The 20,496-nt window shown below is 38.0% G+C and overlaps 1 protein-coding gene and 1 long non-coding RNA gene across 7 annotated transcripts in view; one reads left to right on the forward strand and one right to left on the reverse strand.

Moving 5' to 3' along the window:
• LOC126284374 (protein bric-a-brac 2-like) overlaps window positions 1–20,496 on the forward strand; it is a 204,018-nt gene that overhangs the window by 148,028 nt on the left and 35,494 nt on the right. The window contains exon 7 of one of the 6 annotated variants that reach the window (XM_049983258.1): window positions 7,398–9,394. The exons of the other annotated variants lie outside the window; for them this stretch is intronic. Within the exon in view, the coding sequence (XP_049839215.1) occupies window positions 7,398–7,424 (27 nt within the window). The 3' untranslated portion in view covers window positions 7,425–9,394. Of the gene's footprint in view, window positions 1–7,397; window positions 9,395–20,496 lie in introns of those variants that run through there. 6 annotated transcript variants of the gene reach the window in all.
• The window catches only part of LOC126284378 (uncharacterized), a 248,437-nt gene continuing 237,341 nt past the window's right edge, over window positions 9,401–20,496 (reverse strand). Inside the window, exon 5 of the long non-coding RNA XR_007551474.1 lies at window positions 9,401–14,113. This is a non-coding gene — a long non-coding RNA (uncharacterized LOC126284378). The remainder of the gene's footprint in view (window positions 14,114–20,496) is intronic.

Here is a 20,496-nt window from a genome sequence, read left to right on the forward strand (position 1 = left end):
AATGCTTTCAACCTGGTGGAAATATAACTAAAAGGAAGGACTGAGCAAATCAATTTTAGACAGTTGTAGCAGGCAGATTGTACATAGAGCTGGTACATACATATATAAATACTTGTTCCATCGATCGTGAATAAACCATTTCGTGATGATGTGGAACATGTCACTTTAAAATAAGTTTTTTTTACACAAAATACAGTTGTTGCTTAACAGCGTTCAACAGCTGATTGTCACAGTTGTGGGAGCACTATAGCATGTTCTGATTGTCCTGTTCATTACCCTTTTCTCTGCGTTACATCCAAGTGAAGAAATCATTCATTCACTTCCACGACTCAGAATGGACTATTTTAGAGTTGTTCCTCTTCAGTTATAACATCAGTATCCCTTGTGGAGTTCTTGCTTATGATAAGCAGTGAGGAATAGAAATATGGCTCCTCGATTTGCATCCATATCACCTTCATTAAGCTTCTTGTGCAGAGTAATCAATTTCTGGTGGCCACAGCAAGTACCAATCAGAGCTGGGGTGAAATCTTAGTTTTATCACATAGTGCATAGTAGGAAATATCAGTCACTATTCAGGTTCTGAATATGCGTCTGAACCTGCTGTCTGCCATCTTTACAGATGCCTCTTAACTTGTAGTGTTGCTGGTTTCCATGTTTCAGTTTGGTTCAGAGATATAACTAGCAGGCCATTTGCTTTATGTTTCCATATTCTTTTTCTTCCCATAATCTGTGGAAGCTGTTGTGACTATATGCTAACTCTTCCCTGATATGCATTTCCCTGCTTACTTCTTTTAAATAACTTAATGTTTTATTGGAGTTATTAAAAGGGAAACAGTAACCTCCTTTCTATAACAACATTTCGAATACTTGTAAGAAATTTTATTTCTGTGGGTATGCTACCAAAGCATTTTATAACATGAGGAACATAAAAGCATTTTATAACCATGAGGAACATATAATCATTGTTCCACTGTGTTGAACAGCATTGTTTTCAGACTTCGCGACTCATTTCGTGTGTTAACTGTTTTCAAGCTGTATGTATAAAGTAAAATAAAGTAAGCACACCTCATGTGCCTTGTCAACACATTTTTCATCCCACACCAGTGTGGTACACACACACACACACACACACACACACACACACACACACACACACACACACACACAGAGAGAGAGAGAGAGAGAGAGAGAGAGAGAGAGAGAGAGAGAGAGAGAGAGAGAATTTCAGTGTGTGTTAACATAATAACCATGTAATGCCTGGCAAGTCCAGTGCACTATTCAGACATGTAAATACCACAGTTCAAAATAAACTGCTGTAAAAAGAAGTTTTGTGTCATCTGCATGCCCACAAATGTAGAGGGACTGAAAGAATAAACCTTGTGAAACAAAAAAAAAAAAAAAAAAAGGTTATTGTTAACCAAAATAAAAGCAGTCTGTTCAAAAGTGAACATCTTTGAAATCAAAATCTGCTCCTGTTAAACATTAAATGTCGGGTGCTTATAATTAAACTGCCATTTCTTACAGATGTCCATTGTGGGTTGTAATTATGGTAAGTAGCAAAACTGGGTAGGTATTATAACGCATTGTTGCAGAAGTGATTATGCGGGGAGGGGGGGGGGGGGGGGGGCAGATTGTTTCATTTTGGCCACCAGATGCAAATCTGGTTCTGTGAATGCTAGAAACAAGGACATCAGAGAAGGACATCAATATGATGTTATTTAACCACCGTTTAACAATTTGTTGAATATGAGGACTGGAGATGTCAAGATGCTGCATCCATAAGATGATGTGATCAGCAGTTGCTCGCAGCAGTTCCAGTGGAATCTGAGCAATGTGTTGCTGTAAACTGGCCTTTAGATCAGGTAAGACTGAACGTGTCGCAGGTATATACTTTCTTTCAGATATCCCCAGACCTAAAAGTCCCATGGATTCAGATCAGGTTATCTTGCCTGCCATATATTTGGAAAAGATCTGAAGATAATACATTGATGGAAAGTTGAATTAACCAAATCCTTCTGGGCGAGTGACATGAGCTCCAAAGCAGAGATCAGATGCTGTACAAGGATGTCTCGAAAACATGGAGATGTCACAGCATACCTGACAGGCCCTATCGATCTATTCTCTTCAAAGAAGAACAGACAGAGAACAAAGATGCTTGTGAATCCACACCACAGGGTCACATATTGTGAGGGCAGCACTCTTCATCACAACAGTACCCCAAATTTTGCAGTTGCGAGTATTCACTGCTCCTGTAGTGTAAAATGTGCCTCATCCCTCCATAGAATATTGCTGATCCACATGTCATCTACTTCAATACTTGCCAGAAACCAAAGAGCAAATTCAGAACATTGCCATGTATCATGAGGCTTCAGTTGCTGCAATGTCTGGATCTTGTATGGGTTCCACGAAACTTAGGTAGCAAAACATTTCTATTGATGACCATGAAATGGACAATTCTTGTGACACTGCACGAGCACTAGCAGTATCGGGAGCATGTGCTGCTCTGTCAGTTCCAGCGACAGCAACCTTGTCAACAACTTCTACCGGGATAGACTACTGTCCTGTTCCAGGCGTGGACTACTGTCCTGTTCCAGGCGTCACAACAAGTTCACCCTTAATTTGAATTTCATTGTCATCTTCTTTAAAACGTTTCATGACATCGGACCTCTCCTCAGACCTTTCAGTCAATGGTACTCTGTTGGTGCAACACGGTAATTGCTGCCGTTCACATAAAACAGTTTCACCAACAGTGCACAGTGTCTTCCCTCAATTCAATGCATCATGAGGGTTCCTGTGATGATACAATGCATGTTCCAACAAGCTGTTCCAAGGGCCATCAGTTGGTGTTGACAGTAAATGACCAGTATAAGTCATATATTCAATATCTTGTGTCTTATGATAATGAATGTTTGAATGATGATGCTAACATCTAGCTGCATCTGTTAATAATCTCTATTAATTTGGTGACAGTGGGAACGTGAACCTGAAATGATACTGTGAGGCATGTTGACTGACTGAACAATGTACGCAAGCTGTATTGCCCAGTTCAAAATTCTTGAGCAGTTTGTTTGCAATGATAGTAATTCCAAAATGTAAACAATAACAGTAGTGAGGAAATGCAACTATTCGCCTGTACCTGTGTGGCACACAGAAACATGCAACTATCTTTTGAGCTACCATACTGTTTCTAGTAAGTACACACACTAATTCACAGCCAGATACCCAAATGCACCAAGCTGTGTCTATGTCAGTGCTTGTGTTTTATGTTATTCATGTCTGATGTCAAAAGTTAACATGCAAGTTTAAAACACTGTATGTGTACCACAGTGGTCTGGAATGGACACCATGCTGATATGACAGGTGTACTATACATTTACATTATACGTATTGCTTGCAAGTGGCCAAAACTATCTGTGGAATAAATATACTACAGTATGGCAGCTGTGGACAGCATGTAACCAATAAAACATATTTTACCCTTCCTGGGCTAAAATTAGACACAACAAAGTAGTGTAGATCATTCTTCATTCTGTACTTGTGTTAGTGCTTTTCTCAAATTTTAGTATATTGTTTTCAACATATTTTGTATTGATAGACTGATATTACTATTACCAACCATTTCAGTGTATGGATTCAAGATGTGCCCTGATCAGCCAGCCTCATAACCCTAATTGTTTCATATGATGCTTAATTTTTGTTTTGAGTGAAGAGTTGTACAAAAGAAATTGTCCCACTAGTCATTCCTTAGTGAAAACATGTTTTCTCTGTCAACAGAGACGGCAGTTATTCTCATAGGAAAAGTATAGAAGTGTAACCATTTTCAGAGTTGCAGAATTTTGTTTTCCCACTTCAGGCTATCATAGCATACACCACCTCCTTTATCCTCAACCTGCCTACAAGGCTACCACCTTTCAGAGCATCCTGAAGTTGAACAGAAAATCATGACCGCAAGAGATCTTTTGTTTGGCTACCATTAATGTGCCGAGAGATGGGTACCAAGCACATGCCCCTTCAATAATGTCATCTAATATTGTCTTAGTTTAGAATAAAACAACTGTTGTAAATCTTGAAACTTTCCTGGGATATGTTGACATGTTCAAAATCGGGTATCTGCCAGGTTTTTGCGTCGTTCTGTCACAATATTTCGGTAGTGTACTTCACTATCTTCGTCAGGTGCTACCTGAGACTGATCTAACCGAGGATCTGGTGCAGTATTTATGTCTGTCTGGTGTAGGCCGCTCCCTCTGCGGTCCGCGCCCGCTGGACTCCTCCCTGGGCGGTCCGCGCCCGTTAGGCCGCTCCCTCATCGGTCCGCGCCCGTTAGGCCGCTCCCTCATCGGTCCGCGCCCGTTAGGCCGCTCCCTCATCGGTCCGCGCCCGTTAGGCCGCTCCCTCATCGGTCCGCGCCCGTTAGGCCGCTCCCTCATCGGTCCGCGCCCGTTAGGCCGCTCCCTCATCGGTCCGCGCCCGTTAGGCCGCTCCCTCATCGGTCCGCGCCCGTTAGGCCGCTCCCTCATCGGTCCGCGCCCGTTAGGCCGCTCCCTGTGTCGTCCGCGCCCGCCCGGCCTCTCGCCCGCTTTGATCATCTCACGCCATCGTGACATCTCCCTGGTTCTCTGTTCCAATTCCGTGTTGCTCTGGACTATGTTCTGGAATCTTATCTGGTGGAATGTCATCTCCTGTCTGTTGCACTCGCAGCTCCATCTGGGACCCATCTGCTTGTACCTCAGCTGCAATGGGAGAGGTCTGGTGTTGTCTCCAGTGCTGGATTCCAGGCAGAGCTGAGTTGATAACCAGTGTCCAGGTTGATGAGATTTTCAGTGACTTTGATCTCCATCGATTCTTTTATGATGCTGTCCCAAAATCTTGGGGTCTGCGCCAGAATCTTGGTTTTGTTGTAGTCCATCGCATGATCAAGTTCCAGACAGTGTTCTGCTATAGCAGATTTGGTGACCTGTCTGAGTCTAATATGCCTCTTATGTTCTTTGCATCTTATGTCAACCCGTCTAGTGGTCTGGCCAATGTATGACATACCACACTGGCATGGTATGCTGTAAATGCCTGGCTTCTGTAGCCCCAAATCGTCCTTTACACTGCCCTGTAGTGTACCAATTTTATTAGGAGAGCAGAACACACTTTTGATGTTGTGTTTCCTAAGGATCCTGCTGCTTTTAGCAGAGATTGGTCCAGCAAATGGCAGATAAGCTACCTTCTTGGCCTCATCCTGTTCTTCTTCTGGGTCCTGGCAGGATGGAGGGCCTTTAGAAAGTCTCTGTTGGAATATCCATTTCTTCTGAAGACCTGTTGTAGATGTTCCAATTCTGATGCTAGGCTGTCAGCATCCGACAGGATCCGTGCCCGGTGGACCAGAGTTTTGAGGACCCCATTCTTCTGGGCTGATTGGTGGCAGCTGTTTGCCTGTAGGTATAAGTCAGTGTGAGTAGGTTTTCGATACACACTGTGTCCAAGGGTTCCATCTGTCCTCCTCTTGACTAATACGTCCAGGAATGGCAATAGTCCAGCCTTCTCTAATTCCATGATGAACTTGATGTTGGGATGGCGTGAGTTTAGATGTTCCAAGAACCCATCGAGTTTCTCTCTCCCATGGGGCCATATGACAAAGGTGTCATCCACATATCTGAAGAAGGATTTTGGTTTGTATGTGGCTGTTGCAAGTGCCTCTTCCTCGAATCTTTCCATGAAGAGGATAGCTACCACCGGAGATAGGGGGCTGCCCATGGCCACGCCCTCTGTTTGCTCATAAAATTGCCCATCATACAAGAAGTCTGTTCAGGTCAGTATATGTCTCCAGAGTTGCCCCATCGAACCTCTCTCCAATAAGTTCGAGTGACTCATTCAGTGGAACCCTGGTGAAAAGGGAAACCACATCGAAGCTAACCATAATGTTCGTCTCAGTGATGTGCTACTGCTTAAGGCATTGTAGGAAGTCTTCTGAGTTGCAGATATGGTGTATGCACTTCCTGACATATGGTGAGAGCAGCTTATTCAGGTGCACAGCTGCTGGGTAAGTGGCCGCCCCAATGTTGCTGACAATTGGTCTCGGTGGTACATCATCCTTATGAACTTTAGGCAGTCCATAGAATCTGGGAGACACTGGAGCCTTAGCGTACAGTGTTTTCTTGATCTTTTCCGGAAGGTCTGTCTCCTTCAGAAGCGCTCTGGTTTTCCTATCCACCCTCCCAGTGGGGTCGCCTCCCACTTGTCTGTATGCAGAGTCCTCCAGGAGTTGTTGTATCTTCCTGTCATAGTCTTCCTTCTGCAGGATAACTGTGGAGTTTCCTTTGTCTGCTGGCAGTACCACAATGCTGTTATCTTCGCGGAGTAGCCTAAGTGCCTGTCTTTCATCACCTGAGATGTTGGGTTTGGGCAACTTGGTTCTTGTGAGTGCCCTGCAGGTCTCCCGTCTAATCTCCTCGGCTGCACCAGATGGAAGTGTGATGGCGACTTGTTCAACTGCACTGATGAAGGCTGTCAGCGGCACATGTCTGGGGGTTACAGCAAAGTTTAGTCCCTTTCCCAGAACTTTTAAGGTGGTATCGTCGAATTGTCTGCCACTCAGGTTGATGACAGTGAGGGTGTCACCATTCTGCTGTGCCTTGGTGTTGAGGTGATCAAACTTGGTCCCAGTCTTGATTAGATACGGAAGCTGCAATAAGAAGATGGAGATTCAGCAGCTCCCTGGAAGTCACGTCTAGTTGGTGGTGTATGTAGTGCACCCTCTCCCTTACCAGGGCAGCGCTGGCTCGCTGTTTGATTCTGTTTCTTGCTCTGGAGTTAACATGATGTTTGATCCTAGCGAAAACATGTCAAAACAACTGTTGTTTGCCAAAGTTGTGTTCTGTCAGGCAGTAGCCCCTCTGAGTTTAGCTAAGCAATTAAAGAAAAAATGAATAGAAAGAAAGTTAAGTGAGAGAAGGGAACAATGAGTTTCTCAAAATTCAGTGTAAAGAAACAAAGTATACAGAGGAATGATAAGACAAGAAGTGTCCGCATAGTAACAGTGTGGATTTTAATTTGCTTACCTATCCTTACCATCTTCTTGTAACATTTAACTTTTTTATTTCTCTGTTCATATGTTTATTTTTATCTAAAGAGGATATTTTTGCAACCAAAACTGAAAAAAACCTCTGTGTGTTTGTATATTGTATTACAGTATTAATTTTTTATCCTAATGTGCATCTTTGTCTCATTTGTTCTTATTAAGAGATTTTGTTTTTTAAATTCTAAACATCATAAGAAATTTAAATGCTCACTTCCAACTTAGAGAGTATATTTTATAAAATATTCTGAGTAGTTTAAGAGTAGAAAAGTTTGATGAATCTGTTGCAGCTTTAAACACTGTTACCAGAGTGGTGATTGTAAAATTATTGTCACAGGATCCATTGGGTGTAGCAACAGGCTGAATGCGGCTTCCTCCCCAAGGATTATCACCCTTATTTGCCAATAATAGGATTTCTGACCTCAATGCACTACAGCTGAGTGATGCACTGGCAAGATTGGGCATTCCTTGGGGTTTGCCACACAGGCAAGCAACATCAGCAACTGATCACTTGTGACTCCCCTCTTAGTGAAACTGATGTTAATGCACTATGATCCAGTGGACTTTTAAGTTTTGTAACAAGGAAAAAAAATTGCCATGTCATGACTCTGTAGTATTTATACTTGAAAATTGGTCTGACTGAGAACTCATTGCATGAAGGGAAAGATATGAAGGGCCTTTCTACTACTTGTATTACAATTTCTTTAAGCTTCGCTGTGAGAGTTAAGTGACTGGAAAAGAAACTTTTGCATTTATTTTTATGCCTACTATATTTTAAAATGTGCCCTCAATTACCAATTTTTTGTGTTATCAGGTAACAAAACCAGTCATAATTTAATGGAGAGTAGTAAAAAAACAAAGCAGAACTTCTAACAAAAGTTTATAAATTAAACCTATGGTTGGCAGTGTAGACAGAGAGGCACTAGTAACTAAAATTTTGTGCAATTAGCTTGAAATATGATAAGGGGAGGGGTAAAATGTCTTCTAGTTGTGGATGGAATGTCTGTCATGAATTTTTCAGTTGCCTCACTTATGATTTTACCTTCTCCTGTATCCAATTTCCATTCTCTCCTTGTACAGAAATGAACTGCTTTTAATTCACTGAAGTGAAGTGATGTCAGTGAAGTATACTCAGAAATGCTTAAATCTGACATGACTGCTGAAAATTTGTTCTACACTGGAACTTGGGGGCCCAGATTTCCTTCTTATTGTGAGCAGGAAATCCAGATGAATTCCAGGCTGAAAAATTTTCATTAACCATGATGTATTACTGTGTAGAAACAATGAATCTGAAAGTCATATATGACACACACATGGCAGCACTTACAGCAGAATTCCATTAATTTATGTTTAATATGATGGTCACTTAAACTGTATATGTTAGAAATAGAGTGAGTTGCGCCAATGCTGTTCCATCCTGTGTTGACAGTGTCTGGTGACAACGATATAGTAATTCGCCTCCACTACTGATTGCAAAAAGAGTAGTGGATATGGGAAAAGAAAATATATGGTAGGAAAACAATAAGCAATAAATGATCATTTCTATTTTTTTTCTTTTTTGTCATAATAAAACTAAGGAAGAAAAGGATTGACTAAACAGACCACCATTCTAAAGGAAACCTGTTGAATTAGAATGCCTTCAAGGCAGAAATGATGACCCAGATCATGATGATATAGAAATCAAGCAAACAAAGCAGGGCATCCACTGCAGTTTGGTGTAACAGTTGGTACAGAGATACTGGTTTGGTTTATTGTATAATGTTGGAACCTTATTTAAAATTGGTCCTGTTTATTTCCAATATTACCCACATTTACATGTCAGTTTGAAAACTTAATGTTTTTGTAATTGAACTCTATGTTGCTTTTGAAGTAGAATTGCCTGTAATCAACTTTGGACTACTCTTAATGAGTCTCAGGAGTGTGCTGATGAAATACTTTTGTTCACTCACTGTGGAAAGTAGTACATGACATGGCATTCAAAGCAGTTGCTTTGTGGGGTTTCACAGTTGTAAAATCATTCGTGAGAGTATTTTTTGTAATATAAACATTTTAAGTATGCTGTGTGTGACACAGCAGTTCTTGAAAACTGGTGTCTGTATTATTAGTGTTTTACAATCAGGCTGGATTAACTGTATACTTCTGGAACAGACACCTATAAAAAGTTGACAATTGTAGTATAGGTCATTAGTTCAGTGAAATGTAAGTGGTTATGAATCCCATGTGTGTATGAATGTAAGCTAGGCATTTGTCTATCTTTGTTTGTTAATTATCAAAGCAGTGTAAGGTGTTTGTTTTCTCCATATGGAAATACTAGGAGTTGGAGGGAGGGAGGGAGGGAGGGAGGGAGAGGGTGGCAGGAGAGAAGATGAGTAGTGTTCAGAACTTTTCCACTTTGTCTTGTGGTCTTATAATTATGCCTTCTTTAAAATTGGAGATGCATTTATACTAGAAGTTAGTTACAATGGTTTTAAATTGAGTGGAATAGCTGCTTGACACTTATTTATGGCAGCTAATGTTCACATGTTGTCTTAGATCCTGATAATGATAGTTTAAAATAATGATTAGAGTTAAAAAGTTTCTGATATGCATCTGAATTGTGTTGCATTGCAGTATGTCAGTACTTTGTGCTGTTTTAGTTTGATATGTTGAGATAAACCATATTTCAATTTGTTTTTGACAAAGTATTTAATCAATGTTCAAAATTAAATACCTACCTCATAAATATTACTGCATAAAAACAGATTTGGTAGACTTTCATATGTTCGAATCATGATAGGTCTTTCTATTACAGTTTTCTTGTGAACTATAAATTGGATGGCAAGAGTCTATGATTTTGAACAGTATTTGCGATGCTCAGCAAAATAATTATGAAAATCAAAAATATAGGAGTATAGGTGAAACAAATTGTTTAGTTTTGGTAATAACTGTTCCAGCTGTTTGAAGGAACTGTTCTCCTAGAAGCTATCTTCTTAAAAGCAGTTATTTGATTTTCTTTGAAAGAAAAGTGAAATCAAGCATGTATTATGAATGAAATAAAATATTTGTATTCGGTATTTCTGTGGCAAGGTATCAAAAAGTATATTGATGGAATACATTTAGGTGAAGATGTCGGAATTATGCAAGTTTGCATACATTTGTAATAACCTGAACCAGATAGTGGAGGGAAGAAATCGCTCTCTCCAATTGCCGAGATTTGAATAGTCGCATGTGTGTACACTCCCATTTTGACACACACACACACACACACACCACTGGCTGCCTCATCCCTCATGCCATCTTATTTACTACAATAATTCTCAAAAGAAGGAACTTGCTAGAAAGACGTTATATAAGCTATTAATTGTGGTGAAGAGTGCCATTATGCTGAAATTGTTTCCCAAGACAGATGCTTGTCTTATAGTTATTGGTGACATTTATGATGGCATTTGTAAATGTCTTCAGCCCAATGCTAGTGCACTTCTTAGTGCTGTGTGTACAATTTTGGTCTTTCTTTTAAATGTCATTGGAATTTTCCTTATTGAATTCATGTGACTTCCTCCCCTGCAGTTACACAATCAAGGGAGATTTCTCAGAAACTGTTTTCTCATACATAGTAACTATTTCCTCATCTGTACCATAACTCATTCTAAAAAAACTTCTCTAATGTCCTTCGTTACAATTTAATTACAAGTAAATGAGACACTACTACATTACATAAAGTGTGAAATTTGATGGAAAATTATGATTAACGGAGTGAAAAATACTTTAAGCTTTTTTTAGTAACAGCTACTGGTCACTTTCTGAGAGGCAATGTTTGAAAGTTTAGGGTTTCATTCTTGGTATGAGCTGCACAAGACGTGCAACAGATATTGGCTATTGCAAGGTATGCTTTTATTCTGTTAGGATTAGACCATTACTTTCTGGTCTTACTGCTACCATAGAGCATTGTGTCCTGTCATCTGTAACAATTTCTGGAGGAATAAATCAGTACTGTTGATAAGGTAACAGATAAAACTGAGTGAAAAGAGGTGAACAGCAATATACAGATTTCTTCTTTTTCTTCATAAAGGTGTGTGCTATTGATATTCATCTACCTTAATTTCAGCTAGGTTGCCACTATAATCTATTATGTCATAGTGACTGAAACAGAGCTGAGATGAACATTTTCCGTGTTTGTTCTCGATTACACAAGACTCTTTGGTTAAGATTTAAACAGGTGAATTGGTAGGAGATGTTCGTTTTTTCTCTTTTGTTTGAAACACTTGACTTACTTTGGAAATGACACTGCCATTTTCAGACTTGCAGAATGTCGGGTTTCTATTTTTAATACATTTTTTTACTCCAGATGATAGAAACATCTTGTTAACTGTATTGCAATCATTTTCCAGATGAATACTTTATCAATTTAATGGCTTATTGTGTTGTTTTATTTATGTGATAGTTATACTTATTCCTGCTCTTTGTCTTTCTTCACAGAGATTCCAGGGCTGATTAATGCATCTGTTTTTCCCATAGTTCTTTATGTAAGCTGGAGTTACCTAATATATCTTCATTGTTTCTAAACCAAAGTCTCCTAAAAATAGCTTGGGTGTCATTGGTAACTAGGATTTTAAGCAAGGACCTTGCCCCAGTGGTAGCACAGGTCCTGTCAGATCACAGAAGTTAGGTGCTGTCGGGCGTGGCTAAGCGCTTGGGTGGGTCACCATCCAGTCTGCTGAGAGCTGTTGGCAAGCGGAGTGCACCCAGCTGTTGTTAGGCCAATTGAGAAGTCACCTGATTGGGAAGCAGTGAAAACTGACAGCAGTGGGGAGAGTGGTCAACACGGTGACCGCTCAGTACCAGTGGGCCTTCAAGTCCTGTTCAGATGGAGCTTAGTCTATGTAAAATAGTGGATTTCTTGCCTATTTTAGGTATTCATCATTTTCAAAACATTGCCACACAGTAAGAGGATGCAGCCTTTTGTGTTGAGCGTTATCTCCCTACACCCCTCCCCAAGATGGTTTACAGTACAAGAAACATTCTAGTTCTTGTGTTGGTTTTCTCTCCATAACTGTGTAATTTGTTGATATGAAATCGTGATCTGCCCATGTTCCCTTGTTTCATCGTTTTCTGTTCTGTTTGTTCTTCATGTAAACATTCTTTTCTGATGTCTGTTGCAGTTATTTGCTCATATATGCTCATGGTAGGAAGGGAGGAAAGTTACATTCTTTTGGTGTTGTCCTTACAAAATTTGTTTTTTGCATGATTACTGGACTGTAATTAATATTAAAACCTACGAGTAAGCTATGAGAATATTCAAAAATTTTCATCTGTACCTTAAAAAACTTTGTGAAAGTCAAGTTAGCACATTTTACATTAGTGAAATTCTCTCTCTCTCTCTCTCTCTCTCTCTCTCACTCTCACACACACACACACACACACACACACACACACACACACACACACACACTGCTATCTAAAACAATGAGGTGAAATATTTCAGCCCTTGACAAAATATCAAGAGAGGTGTTCATTGCAACACCCACAAGCCAAGCAAACACCATATAACTAAAAATGCATTCCTACTGTTTCTGGGGAACAGAAAGCACAACAACCTATAAATTTAGCTTTTTTTACTTACTAGATTACTGATTGACAGAAATTTATCTGATAAAATAAACTTCAGAAATAATATACACCCACACATTGTCTTATTATTGAAGTCATCTTTACTAGTAAAACAGTTATAATGCATAATTGCCAAATATTTTTCTGAGTATTTGTAATGAAAATAGTTTTGCCTTGTTTTGTTAAGATAAATCTTTCTTATCCTGCTAAAAACAGACCTAAGTGCTCATAGTGCCTTACATTTATTAATGCAATTTTAGCAGTCCAGGGCTGCTGGAGGTGTCTTTATTTTATATGAATTTTCTCAGAAGTCTTACAACAGGGAGTACTTTATGACAATAGAATAATTCCTTTTTCTGAAAAATTGTGCGTATCACCAGTCTCAATGGCTTATGCTGAATGCCGTATGATAATAATTCAAAATCTTCAGTTTGATTGTTTGCTCGTGAATGTTTAAATATTATGAAAGTGCAGTTAAAACTAATAAATAGATATTCAGGTTGAATTATATAATCTAAAGAAATAACAACAGCAGTCACTGTTGCACACATGCATACATATTAGGTCATAAGCAGGAATCTTAACACCTTGATGGATATGGTATAAGTGCAAAGGCTAGAAAATTGTTTATGAATAGCTGAGAGAGAAATGATTGCCTTATGCGCCCCTTTGTGTAAATGAAAATTTTTAAAACTTTTGTCTCCAACTAATCTTAAAGAACCTGAATGCTGGTATGCTGTGTTTCCACCAATATTTCTCCTATGCAACTCACTGACTGAAAATATATATTAACACTACCTCTTGGAAGGTTTTAGCAATGTTTCACCTTGCGAACTTCACCAAGATAGTTTACTTAACTTTACTGCATAGTAGCCACTGTATAATGGAAGAGTACCATATACTAATCACCCAAAGCTACTGTGTAATTCACTGTTTACATCCACTTTCAAACTTACATTTGGATTTTGGAAATGTCAGTAGGCCCTATATGAGTACTAAACTCTTAAACTTAAATCCGCGCAAATTACAGAAAATTTCAGTTCCGCTGCAGTAACTAAACTGATAGTTCCTCCCTTAAAATACAGTTATCTGTTCCAGAGTATTGTTAGTAGAACTGACTAAATTTCCTGGTTACACAATGAAACTGACTTCCCATTTGAAACAATCATTTAATTTTGTTGCCATTGAGTAGACCAGTAATGCATACCTCAACACTATTTGTGTCCCTTGCTGAGGCATAACTTAAGAGTCTTGCTCGTTTCGGTGGAGTGATTAGTTTTCTTCATTTCTTCTGTTTGCATGCCATGATAGAAAGTGATTGGCCATGACTCATGACTGAAATCACTCTGCATATTATTGCCAGCAAAGAGAGACAGGGAGCTCTGATTTCACAGACTAATTCATTCATGTCCAAAGGGAATTGTAGACTTGAACCACTGTGTTACTTATCTCCAGTTTCATGTTGCCCTGAAAATATAATTTCTATGATATACTACCACAACAAAATAAATAAATTGGCGTTCATTACCGTGTCCCTTGTTTTGTCCATCATTATTTACTGATTTTTAATATGCAAAACATATGCTTCACTGTTGTTAAAACTTTGTCAATACCATTTACAAGAAGAAACTTCAGTGCCCACATACATATGAAGAATATGTATAGGAAGAATAATTTTCTAAGTCAAAGAATTTATCTGGTGAATGATATACAATTTAGAAATGGGATATTTTTATTGTGTAGACATATTGCAAAATGTTCCTAGATATCAAAGTAGTAATTTTTCTGGGAAGTATTCACTACCACCAGTTGGGAAAGGATGTGTAAGTTTTGTGGAACTGTACCCTCCATCCCCACCTCAGTTTATATTACTGTACTCCAAAGACTTCTACGATAAAAAATAAAATGTAACGTCATTATTATTTCCTACTCAGTTTCTTCTACTTAACTATTGAGGCCTTCTTGCTAACAATGACGAGCCAGTTATGTTCTTAACTAAAGTACACCAAATATTTGTATCTTTGGTTTGATGAGTAGCTATGTGTCTGAGTTTTCTGTAACAATCTGTGTTTAATATGATAATGTAAGAAGAGAATGAGTCTCTTTTATGCTTTTTGGGTTTCCCTTGATATTCTCCTTGTGCTCAGATTATTGGATGATCTGTGTAAAATGTCTTCCGTATTTCAGGTCACTTAAGAGGTTTTGATTAAGTCATCAGGAGAGAAATAGTGGATTTCCTTTTACGGGTAGACAACTCTGAATTTAATCTCAAGTGGCACTTTGTCAATTTTTCAATAATTTCAATAATTTTTGTAAGTGTTGCCTCAAATCTCATTCCCTCCTCTGTCAACAGTCTTCTATAACACTTTTGCATATTTGGAGGCGTAATTTAGAAAAGAAGTTCCTTACAAAGGATGTGTTGTGTTATGGATGGAGGAACCTGATTACAAAAAAGGTTGCAGACATGTTTTCTGCTATCTGTGTACTTACTATTGTATACTTACTATGTATTGGTGTGCACTTAAAAACAAATGATTGGATATGTATCTTTAATATTTTTCTCTGTATTGGTTTTGGGATTCTCAGAATGTTCCTGATGCAGGAGTCATGTGCTGTTTGCCAATAGACCTTTTTTCTTCCAGTTGATATTCTTATGATTAATAAAGCTGGTAGTTGCCAGTAGACTCCAAATGCAAAGAAAGTTGTACATATTAATCACTAGATAATGTAACTTCGAAATGCAGCCTATTATTATAACTGTTGCGCAGTTAAGTGTCAGTGAATCTATACTGCGTGTCTTGCTACCTCATACAAGTGATGACTATTTTTGTGTCAGACATGATGCATGTGACTTCCTGCCTGTGGCTTAATGAGTGTTTTCACTGAAAAAAGCTAATACTTCCTTACATTTGTCATATAGCTTTCACAGTTATTTTTTATACTCTTAGAGGCTTTTTGTAAGTTCCAGAAATCATATAGAAATTTGTACACTCCTTTTTTCATAAGCATTTATAACTGAAAGAGTTCCTAATGTGTGAGTAAGGTATTATGTGAGCTGATCCTCAGGTGTAGGAAGTGTATTTAATTTCATGTAAAGTGCTGTAATTTTTGTAAGTAAAATATTTTTGGCATTTATTTATATATATTTCAGACAGGCAGTGTCATAGTTAATGGTTGCAAAGTACATATATGTATACAGTCATGAATTCTTTTTATTTGGTTTGAAATTGAATGAATAATTGTGTTTAAACTTAAAGGAAAGATTAATCCTCCATGCTTTTGCATGTAGAGATGTGGCATTTTCGACCACTCCTGTAAACATTCCATGCCTACTTAATAATGTATTTCTTATTTATTAAGCATATAAAAAAATAACTTCTTTAAAAGTGAATGACACAAAGAATATTTGTACTCATATATGTAAAAAGAAAGTAGATACGTAAGTGAATTTATGAGGTTGCTTGCATTTTTATTTGGTATTTATTTGTACAGTATACAGTATTGTTGTGTTGTACATAATTTTTCATTTAATTGATGTTTTAGGAACAACTTTCCATGTAAATATGTTAACTGAATTGAATTGTATGTGTGCAATTATGTAAACAAATGCTCTGTGTATTGCAATAAAGATTGGAACAAAAGAATTGTCTTTTTCCTATGAAGTCATCAGCTTTAGCACTGGTACATTGGGGGGAGGGGGGTGTTAGTGAGTGAGTGAGTGAGTGTGTGTGTGTGTGTGTGTGTGTGTGTGTGTGTGTGTGTGTGTGTGTGTGTGTGTGTGCGCGCGCGCCTGCGCACACATTTTTAGCAAAATGTTGTTCATTATTTATGATATACTGAGTGTCTCGTTTGTCCTACAGCTCTTGTTATTTAATATTATATCTGTTTTAGCTATGAGACGATTAAGCATTAGATAGTTTAATCACTTAAACATTAACATTTTTTCGTCACTGTGTCTTTACAATTTTGTAGTCTGGAAACAGCAGAAACGGAAAATTAGTCTGTGTTTATGCATGGTGATATTTGCTTTAGTATGTGATAAGAAATTCACCTCAGATTTTTTAAAATTTAATTCAATTTAATTTTTTTTATTGCATTGCATTTCGAGAACTTGCCATCCACTTTAATAACTTGTAGGTTTCTAAGTGCTGCATGTACTCTTTAGGCAAGCATTTACTCATGTAATGCTTAAGAGTAAGAAAGTAATTCTCCATTTCTAACAAACAAAAGTAACAGAAGTGTGCTCTGTCATCAGGGCTTGTCACTGAACAGATTTTTATTCAAAAGAAATGCACTCTCTCTGAAGTGGGACCTGTATCACATGGTAGACCAATTATAACCAACTAAATTACACAAACATCTAAGAATAGGGTGAAGTGTTATGTGTTCTTAAGAAATGTTAAGCGTTACATGCAGAGGAAGACAATATTACTAATGGTAACTGTGTGTGTCATTATCAGAGTTTACTGCGAAAAAAGTCAAAGGGATCATCCCTGTCTTTCCAGCAGGAGTGTTGCTGTATGAGACATATCACCCAGGGGAGTTAAATTGAGTAAGCACTTGGTGTGTGTTTGAAGCATTCAACAACATTCTGAACAATTACGGGTTTGCAAGGAGCCATATTATGTGATTGAGTAGGCAGTTTGGTCATTTTGGCTAACAAGCTGCCACTTGGGCTTTACCAATAATGTTAGTAATAGCAGTGGATTTTCACCATACACTCAAGCTTCAGAAAAGATTCTGGAAGTCTCAACACATTACCAAATGAAACAATTGTCTCACTGGTCATAAAGTTAGTACCAACTACAGCAGTTGCATTTTTTCCCACTACCATTTAAAACATTACTATGACTTCATACTAAATTAGCCATCATATATGATTCTAAAGGCTGTATTAATCTCATACTTTTTTCTCTGTTGTTATGTCCTGTAATACTATGTATCCTTTTATGCCCTCTGTGTGTGCCCACTTTTACGTTTTGTTGTGGTTTTGCGTTTTGGTGTCCTAACAGTCCTTCCTTACATACTCAGTCAGCTAAACTGGTACAGAAGTTAAAAAGCTTGTAACACAATGTTGACCATCTCAACTTCATAATTTTCTCATAATTATACATCTACATCTACATGACTACTCTGCAATTCACATTTAAGTGCTTGGCAGAGGGTTCATCGAACCACAATCGTACTATCTCTCTACTATTCCACTCCCGAACAGCGAGCGGGAAAAACGAACACCTAAACCTTTCTGTTCGAGCTCTGATTTCTCTTATTTTATTTTGATGATCATTCCTACCTATGTAGGTTGGGCTCAACAAAATATTTCCGCATTCGTAAGAGAAAGTTGGTGACTGAAATTTCGTAAGAAGGTCTCGCCGCGACGAAAAACGTCTATGCTGTAATTACTTCCATCCCAACTCGTGTATCATATCTGCCACACACTCTCCCCTATAACGCGATAATACAAAACGAGCTGCCCTTTTTTGCACCCTTTCGATGTCCTCCGTCAATCCCACCTGGTAAGGATCCCACACCGCGCAGCAAGATTCTAACAGAGGACGAATGAGTGTAGTGTAAGCTGTCTCTTTAGTGGACTTGTTGCATCTTCTAAGTGTCCTGCCAATGAAACGCAACCTTTGGCTCGCCTTCCCGACAATATTATCTATGTGGTCCTTTCAACTGAAGTTGTTCGTAATTTTAACACCCAGGTACTTAGTTGAATTGACAGCCTTGAGAATTGTACTATTTATCGAGTAATCGAATTCCAACGGATTTCTTTTGGAACTCATGTGGATCATCTCACACTTTTCGTTATTTAGCGTCAACTGCCACCTGACACACCATACAGCAATCTTTTCTAAATCACTTTGCAACTGATACTGGTCTTCGGATGACCTTACTATAAAGTAAGGTATAAAGTAATCTTGGTACAGTACTGTTTCAGTGTAGTCACCAAAATATATTGAGTGCCATGTTTGGCAAAAAAAAAAGTGAGGATTCAGAGCAAAATAAAACTGCTTCATTCTGACAAATGAGATCCCCAACATGCCAAACATAAAAAGTGGTAATTACTTCAAAGTAGGGTCTGTGGAACATTTCAGTAAATGACATAAAAATGATTTTACATTCACTGTAAAATAGAATTACGTGTTTATTGTGAAACTAAATGACACAAATCTCTGTTGTACCTTAAATAATTACCCTTACCTGTTAGTAAATACTAATTACAAGTATTCTTTTCAAGAATATTGAAAGAGAGATACAAATTCAGAACACAGTCTAATATTTCTAAGTGCTTACACCTCACACAGCATTAACAGGTTTAGTGATTTACAATAGGTTTTTAACATTCTCAATAAATAATGGAATCGAGGAATAAATGTAAATACTTGCCATACAGTTCAGAAAGTCAGTGATCAATAGCACATTAACACAAATGAAAATATTGCAATCGTGCAGACAATGTTGTTCTTCAGATCTAATGCCTATCAACCACTCAATGCCTCAACTATAGTTACCTTTCTTCTTTTCAGGAAGAATTTTTCCTTATCATAATATTTATGAGAAACATTTCATTGAGGCTTACTGTACCGTTAAGTAACTGCTTTACAATTGGGATTGTCAGTTATATTGTTGTAGTCTACAGGTCTTCGTTGAACCAAATGCGATGACACAGTGGGAAGACACTGAACTCACATTTGGAAGGACAGCAGTTCAAATCCTCACCTCATCATTCCCAAGTAGGGTTTCAGTGTTTTTCCCAAACTGTTTCAGGCAGGTTCATTTGAAAAGAACACAGCAAATTCCCTACCACACACTTCCTTAAGCAAAAGTTGATGTCTTAGACTAATGACCTCACTGTCAGTGGTACTTTAAACCCTAATCTTCCTTCCTTTCTCTTGATTTGTGATGGGCTGATTGTGCAAGGAGGATTGTTATTTTCTGATGAATTGTGAAAATGTGGGTATTTTTTGTAAATGTAATATTGCACTTGCTCTTTACCATACCCACGGCATATACTCTTTAGTGGACCAAACATTTTTCTTCATCCTTACTCATCTTTAGATGTCATTCCTTTACATTGCAAATTTTGTCTGAAGAATAAGGACTATTTTCAGTATGAAGTGGATGTTGAAATAAAATGGACAATGTGTGATAAAGATTGGTGTATTATGATTATAAGACTGAAAATTGTATAGTAACAAACAAATACTTATGATCTGTGGGTCAGACCAGTAAAGGAAGAAAGACAGTAGTGTCTTGAAAACCATACCCACAAAAGTGATATTGTCAGACAAACTGACATCTGCAATGCATTTAGTCGTACTAAAAAAGAGTATCAGTTACGATTCCACATATATACACAGGATAAGTTTTCTCAGCCAAAGCAAGGCCTTTACGCAGCCCAAAAACTTGAAGCCCCATTTCCAAATGATGATAACTTCAATTCAGAAGTTTAATTTAATGTTATACAATTGATCCTCAGTGCCTTTTCTTTTTGTCTTCCCTAGATTTTCATTTACTTTTTAGCTACACTCTACATGTTTACATGAACAAGTGTGCTGCAGAATGCTATAGATTGATTAATTGAACACTACTCATTTTGTTGTAATATGCTTCAAAATTTTAATTGGGTTACAGTAGTGTCACAACTTGCCAAAACCTGAAGTATAACCTTGTCACTTCTTTACATATTTTATTGCTCACTGCTAATGATATGCTTGCATTGTCTTACAAAAATACACTGCCTTATCTAACAAAGTGTAACCAATCAAGATGAACTCTCCAAATTTAAAAGATGCAAAAGTTTCTGCAGCTCTTTTTGCAGAATAAAATAAAGTGAGACAAGACTT

The sequence above is a fragment of the Schistocerca gregaria genome, chromosome 8, assembly GCF_023897955.1.
Source record: "Schistocerca gregaria isolate iqSchGreg1 chromosome 8, iqSchGreg1.2, whole genome shotgun sequence".
Lineage (NCBI taxonomy): Eukaryota > Metazoa > Arthropoda > Insecta > Orthoptera > Acrididae > Schistocerca > Schistocerca gregaria.